At 37.5% G+C, this 8,129-nt stretch overlaps 1 protein-coding gene across 1 annotated transcript; it reads right to left on the bottom strand.

The window, feature by feature from the left end:
* Positions 1 to 4,388: 4,388 nt before the first annotated feature.
* LOC108272380 (rasd family member 4) lies at positions 4,389 to 5,989 on the bottom strand. Its single transcript, XM_017480768.3, has one exon. The coding sequence runs from the start codon at positions 5,794 to 5,796 to the stop codon at positions 5,170 to 5,172; it is 627 nt and encodes a 208-aa protein (XP_017336257.2). The 5' UTR covers positions 5,797 to 5,989; the 3' UTR covers positions 4,389 to 5,169.
* Positions 5,990 to 8,129: the final 2,140 nt, after the last annotated feature.

Below are 8,129 nucleotides of genomic sequence, written 5' to 3' on the forward strand. Positions count from 1 at the left end.
TATCTGCATGCACAAGTTTTTTTCGTTTACTTGGACAATCATTTCATCACTTACACATTCATTCATTCATCCACACATTCATTTACTTACATTTCTTCATTTATAACACCAGTAATTCATCCATTCACACATTTTCTTCACTTGTGCAGGATTATTCATCCATTCACACATTTATACATCTGTAAAAGATAATTCATTAATTCACATGTTTATTCACTTGAGATTATTCATTCATTCATTCACTTGTGTAAGATTCTTAAGATTCTTAAGTTATGCATTCACCAATTTGTGCTAGATTTCTCATTAATTACTCAAGGTTTTGTTTAAATATTCATTCATGCATCCATTAATTAACTTTGTAAAATTATTCATTTATACATTAGTTCATTCACACTTTCATATACTTTTCATATACAAGCTTACTTGTTCATTCGTTCATATCGTACATTCATTTACTCATAAAATGATTCATTCATAGATTAATTCATTCACTCAATCACATTTATTTGCTTGTGCAGGATTAATCGTGAAGTCATTCATACATTCATTTACTTATGCAACATTATATATCCCTATTTGTATTCTTTCCTTTATCTGTACAAGATTATTCATTCATTCACACGTTAAATTCATTTGGTAAAATCATTCATTCATTCACATATTTATTCACTTCTGTTATTCAGTTATGCTAAAGATTCCAGCATAAAGGAAGTTCACCTCCAGAAGTTTGACAGAAAAGGCAGAATATAATCCAACGTTGCACTTTACTCACACTTTCTTACACAGATCGTGTGGGTTTGCTTTTATAATCCACAAAATGTTAAAAAGTCATTAATATTCAGTGACAGACAGAGAAGTTAAATTATCGCTGTTTGTTTTGAGATCTCTGTTTATCACTCAGTGAAGCGTTAAACATGGCAAATTGGCACTTACCTGAAAATGAGGTAGGGTGGAATGTCTCTGTACCGCAGTGTGTGACTGTATGCAGTGAGAATGAGGTGTGTGTGTGTGTGTGTGTAATCATAAGCATGATCCAAAGAGGAACTAGACAGCAACTGACTCTTGGCCACTTCCTCATGTCAGACAATACGTAGCTATCAGAGCTTACATGGGAAACAGGAAACACACAGACAAGTCCGTCATTGTGTGTGTGTGTGTGTGTGTGGGATCCGTGTAAGGAAGCGTGTGTGTGCCATTTAAGGCTATACACTATACCTGTAGGTGTATGTCTGTGTAAAAACACATTACTCATAATGCCTGCACTTGAACCAGGCTTTGTTCATGGATGTATATATTTTCTCTTTTTAATGGAACAAAAATACAGCATACTGCAGGAACTACAGGTACTGGCTTGATGTAAAACTTTTTTTTTTAACTTGTACCAAGCAACACCAAATCACACACACTCCACTGCCAAGAGGACAAAACAGTATCAGCAATAACACGATAACTTTCACATTATGTGTTATTGGCTGGAGAAAAACTCTTTATACGCTGCAAAAAAAAAATGAAAGGAAGTGAAGGTATCTTGAATAAAGGAAAAGTTTTCTAATATTTCTCACTACTGAAATGCATAAAAAAATATCCAAAAATAAGCTTCATAACTGACTTCCTAAGATATTTTCTGCAGTGGAACGAAACAGGAAAAAAAAAATCGGATTTCTCCCACACGTTATTAATCATAACTATGAAAAGAACAACCCCATAAACTAAATATAAAGCAGAGTTTCATGTTAAGCTTTCCCCCATTATAAGTACAGAATAAAACACTTGGTGTTGTGCTGTTGTAGGAAAAAATCCACGACATGGTGGTGTGATACTGAAACCTTAAGCTTGTCACGTTACCGAAAAGCCTCAAAGTGTATACTCCTCTGTCCTGAAGATGTCGGAAAACTTCAAGCTTTACCTCTGCCTGTTACAAAGCGCTGACACTGGAGACTCCTTCCATGAATTTTTAAATAAATACCTCCTTCCTTAATCCTTTTATGTGGAGTGTCTGTTGTATGAGTCCCTGTGAATGAGCGGTTACTATAGAAACGTATCGAAAGCGTATTAGAACGAGTGCTGTTATAGAGAATTAATCACCACCTTCTGACCAATCAGAATTCAGCAGTGCTGTGGTGTAAACTATTCTAATAAGCAGCTGAATGTGTCTGAACGTGTTACAAAAGCAACTTAAAAATAAAGACTCTCAACTATTGTGAATCTGACGGCAATTTTTAGTTCAGTTTGGATGAATGAGGTCCGGTGTCTTTTGAGGTCAGTGTGTGATGTAGACCTGCAGTGTGTTATTTACAGTGCTGTGAAAAAGTATTTCTCTGATTTTCTGCATGTTTGCACTTTTTCTTAAAAAAACATTGAATGTCTTCAGATCTTCAACCAAATCCTAATAATGCATAAAAGGAACCAATAAAAGGTTCCACTTTTGATTCATCTGTCCATAGAACATTGTTACAGAACTTTTGTGGATCATCCAGGTGGTACTTGAAATACAAACTTGTCTTTCTGATAGTAGAGTCATGAACACTGACCTTAGCTGAAGCAAGTGAGGCCTGAAGATCTTTGGATTTTGCTCTCAGGTTCTTTATGACTTGTGATTTCTTCCTCTCTTTACCTCCCTCTCCCTCTCTCCTTCTGTCGAGCCACACATGATATTATGGAGATGCCAGTGATCCTGACCCTTTCTGCTCTCCGGACCTGCCTGATCCATCCGGATGCCCTACCTTGAAGTACCGTGAAATAGTTTTGGACCTCAATTCCACATGGACATTCTCACTATGGTGCTGGAACCACAGTTGCTGCTATGGCCTTAGGACTGCAATTACCACATACAGTTTTGCTCTCAAGTCTCCTTTAGTGAACAGTGGATTAGTTCAACAAAGACTTCATATAAAACCCATAATGAACTTCCCTTCACTTTCACACTATCCGTTGTTACCCACATGAGGACGGGTTCCCTTCTGAGTCTGCTTCCTCTCAAGGTTTCTTCCTCATATCATCTTAGGGAGTTTTTCCTCGCCACCGTCGCCACCGGCTTGCTCAATAGAGATAAATTCACACACTTAAAATCTGTATTCTGTGTTTATATGTTTCTGTAAAGCTGCTTTGAGACAATATCCATTGTTAAAAGTGCTATACAAATAAAATGGAATTGAATTGAATTTCATGCCATGATCTTTCTCAATTTGGACATTATGGCTCTGATCATGGTTCAGTGGAGAGCCAGAACCTTAGAAATGGCTTTGTAAACTTTTCCAGACTGACAGGATTCAACAGCTTTTTTTTGCTCTGGTCTTCAGGAATTTATTTTCTGTACTGCGTAAAAAAATTAAGTAATAAGGTAAGTTTACTCTGATCATAAGGGCCAAGGTTGATGTATATTGGGCAGGGATGGGCTAAATCAGGGTTGCTCAATAACCAAAGCAATCAAACACGTAATCCTAATTAACCCTTTAATTTATTTGCTTTAAATTTGGGCCTAAACTTTTGTGTCAATTTTCCTGACAGACTCTCTCTATGCATGTGTATACTATTAAACCAACACTAACGTTCTAAAACCGTTGCAGCAGAGATGTCATTGCTTTAGTGTCCTTCATACAGATATTTATTTGCACTGATATGACGTTACCACCAGGGGGCAACACTGATTAACAAAATCAGTTAGAGGTCTTTTCATTGGATCATTTATCACATTACCAGACTTTTTTTTTTTTTTTTTTTTTTTTTTTAAATGGAGACAATTCAGTATCATCCAAGACAGTCATGTATGAAACTAAAATCATGAAAACTGCACCCTATCCACTACATAGTGCACTATTTTGAATGTTTTATTGTTATGTTGTCCACTAAAGTTTATAAACAACAACACATGTTAACCAGAAGTTAGCAGATTGCCCATGATGCACTTTGCCAAATAAACAGAAGGCCACGATTTCAGAAAGAGTACAATCCTTTAAAAATAAAATAAAAATATAAACACATTCAGGAGTTTATTTCTTCTCTGAAACACGTTTTATACATGCATTTATAGTTCATGTAAAAAAACAAAAAACACACAACACAAATATATTACATATGCTTAAAAAATACTTGAGAAAGTGCATGTGAACAAGTTCAAAACAACTAATTCATCAAGCAGTGGACAATATAGGGTTTGTTTTTGATAAACTTTGATATTTCTATCCCTGTACATGTAAACATAATTACAATAATTGTTCATAACAATAACAACAATCATTAGTTAATGGATAAGTATGTAAAATTCATAATATTATATATATATATATATATATATATATATATATATATATATATATATATATATATATATATATATATATATATATATATATATATATTCACATACATATATATATATATATTATACTGAATTCATAATATGTTTATGCACACAATTACAATGAGTTGACAGGTAAAATACATTCTATTCACGTATTAAGCACATTAGGTTAATATGTACAGTCACATTTATTTTTAATTACTGAAGCCATTAGAAATGTTATTACAGAAATGATCAGCTGCGTAAACCAAATATAATATTTTGAAATATATTTGTTTCATATTAGAGTTTTAGCTTTTAGATTCAATCCTTTCAAGTCACATGTCCAAGCAGTTTAGCTTATGATTCAATTATAAAGTATTTAAACCAATAATATTGATTGTAGGAACCCTTGACTATGCATCAAGAACCTGCAGAACCTAGATCTGAACACCAACTAACGAGACAGCTAGTCAGCATGGTGTATAATCGCTTTTTTATTAATTAATCTTCACAATATTGATGCAAAAGTGGTTTTTTAAAGCAACGCTAAAGAAAGATGCAAAACATTATTCAAACATTGATGGAAGGTCTTTTCTGGAGCAGCACAAACATTTATAAGAGTCTTTGTCAGTTCTTTACCTTCATGTTAATTTATACATTTATTCTGCATTTTATTCTCTCCTTCAGGTCATCTCTCCCCTGCAGTCAGGAAGCAGAGAGGAATTCTGGGTTCTTGTTTTTCCTGTTTTCACCTGTTCTTGTTTCTGTTCATTTTTCTCTCCTACATAAACGAATGAAACAGAGAAGATCTCAATGTTCTCAAACAGAGAGAGCTGTATGGAGGTGTCGCCCGTCTTGCATGTCCTCAACATGCTTGATGTGTGAGTTTAGGACACTGTGCAGCTGTTGGTTTTATTCATTGGAGGCCTCATGTTCGCATTTTTAGGAAATGTCTCTCTGCGTCGTCTCAGTGCTGGGCTCAGTCGCATGGGCAGGTTGGTTTGCTTAAGAAGTTCCCTGAACACCTCCATGACATGCTCGTTCTCCTTCGCAGATGCCTCCAGGAAGTTGTTGTTCCAGTCCAGCTCCACCATAGCCAGGACGTCTTCGGAGCTCACCTGCCTGCACTCATCACGGTCGCTCTTGTTGCCGACCACCACGATGGGAGTGAACTTGTCCTCCTTGACCTCCAGGATCTCATCATGCAGATTTTTGATCATCTCGAGAGATTCTGCATCATCGATGGAGTAGACGAGTGCGAAGGCATCGCCGTTGCGGATGGAGAGCTTGCGCATGGCCGGGAACGAGTAGCTCCCACTCGTGTCCAGGATCTCCACGGTCACCTTGATGCCCGAGAACTCGTACTCTTTGCTGTGCAGCTCCTCCACTGTGCGCCTGTGTTTGGTCTCGAACGAGTCATTCAGGAAGCGACTGATCAGCGAAGTCTTGCCTACGCCGGCTGCTCCCAGGAACACCAGACGCACCTGGGTCTTCTCCATCACGTCCAGAGACATGGTATAAGAAGACGGATCTCCTTCTGCTTGAGGTTCCTTTCTAACTTTCCTCACGTTTCAGGCTCCACTTCTTCTTCTCTGTCTTCTCTTTCTTCTTCTTCTCCTTCAGCTTTTTCAGATTCTTTACTTTAAGCACAGCAGTTTATCTTCAAGCTCCTCTGCACTCTTGTTTTTATTACTTGTTGTAAAAGCACACGGATGCCTCTGTCGCATAGCAGGTGCTCCCTTTTATATCCACTCCCTCCCTTTGGGACTCCGCCCTCTGCTCTTCTGAGCGAATCAGATCACAACAGGGAGTCCAACAGACCAATCTGTGAGGTCTTATGTGCATTGATTGCAGTATGTGTACTAGTAGGATGGTGTGCGTGTGTGTGTGTTTGCTTTTTTTATTCTCTAACCCTTTTTTTTAATGCAAAGAACAACACAAGGACAATCTGTGAGTTTTCCTCTCAGTAAAGACTGAGAAATTAATATAGTTGGAGGAAAAATTAAGTGCAGTGAGTGAATGGCTGTATGGATGAAACTGTCACTCAACTACTGCTGGAAGACGCTGGTAGAACAGAAGCTCTATGCTCATGGTGCAAATTTTTATAAAACAGAAGATAATTGTATAATGCATGGAAAAAATCTCAGAAAGAAGTTAAATTGTCCACATGTAAGCAGCCACATTTAACAATTTTAAATACAAACAATACTTTTTCAATTTTGACCCTGGTTCAACTGGTTCAAACTAGGATTTGAGAAAAAAAATCCCATACCTACCCGTTCCCAAAGGAAATCTGATCAGTCCCACCCGCTCCTGCAGTTATTTTTGTTTGTACCCGTCCACAATCATTCATTTGAAAAGATTGTCCAGAGCTTATCTCAGGAGGACTGTGCGTGAGCCGGGAATACACCCTGGACGTGACACCAGTCCATCACAGAGCACTGCGCACACGCACATTTACACCTACACCACTCATGTTCAATGCACGTGAATCGAAGGGGGCTTTGGCTGAATGCGTGTTGTGATGACGTCACATAACGTGTCTTGGCCAATCTGCAGAAAATCTGTGGAAATTTAAAAAAATTTAAGCTTCTCAGAATATTTGGAGTTTCCTTGATTTTCGTTAATTTCTGCGATCACAAATGAGTTTTACAGCAATGACGAATGCAGTAAACGTGTTATGCAGCACTCCTACATTACTACACGAGCTTCATATCTGACTGAAAGGAAAAACCCCCTCCTTCTGCGACTTCTTTCTTGGGTATTGCAGGAGTTGTGGTTGTGTTCTGGCATACAGATTGAAAAGATTTCATCTCCAATGTTCTGCACTGGTTTGTTCAGTCTGTCAGTCATAGCATTAAAAAGAGTGGAAAAGCATGCTGCTTTCAGATGTATGAGGTATTATGTTCTCGGTTGAAGATGGTGCCATTTTTAAGCAGGGAGGTAATGAGTTGCTGCTTAAATCTTAACCAAGCTTCTGGGCATATGCATTTGAAATACTTTGATATGCTTTTGAAACCTGAAGCTGCTTTGTTCTGCGTGAGAGCGTCCCGAGAGGGAGAGAAAGAGAGAAAGAATTGACTGTGATTGCATGCAAATATTTTCAAGAATCTGAATAAATAATGCTAGTGATTATCCTATATCCTAAAAAAACGAAGCGCTGTGTCAAGACAGTGGGTCACGTTTTAAATGTTGAGAATATGAGAATGCAGAGTCGCATGAGGATGTGTTGGTGGACACGTTTCTGCTCAGGGCCGTCCCAAATCAGTCCAAAAAGAACGTTCAACAGAAATAAATAAGGGCTTCAGACTCTAGAGAATCATGGAACAGAAACAGTTGATTATCATTAGTGTTTTTTTTGTTGTTGTGCCAAACGATTATGTGAGACAGGCTTATCTGATCCTCCTCCTGTCTATCTCTCAAACAAAGATAAATATTTGCTGTCTCTAAATTTCTCACATGAGGTGAACGATTAAACTCCTGGAAGTTTTGGAACACGTTCAATAAGGCGAACATGACTAAAGACTCTGTGTGTAAATAAGGAGTAAAACAATTACTATACCTAAGTGCTTTATTCCTCTTATACCACAGAAATGATGTACCAATGATTACAATCCGCAAAAATGTGTGAACTCTGTCCGTATGATGTTGGAAAACTTCAAGTTATAGCTTTACTGTAACACAGTGTTGACACTGGAGTCTCCTTCCATAAACGTTAAATAAACGCCTCCTTTCGGAAAAGTGATACAATACAAACCTAAAATAAACCTGATTCGCAGCTGCACTCCTGTCAGAGCTGGTGTTTTAGAGAATTAATTAATTAATACCTTATGACCAATCAGAATCC

This window comes from Ictalurus punctatus, chromosome 12, assembly GCF_001660625.3.
Source record: "Ictalurus punctatus breed USDA103 chromosome 12, Coco_2.0, whole genome shotgun sequence".
Lineage (NCBI taxonomy): Eukaryota > Metazoa > Chordata > Actinopteri > Siluriformes > Ictaluridae > Ictalurus > Ictalurus punctatus.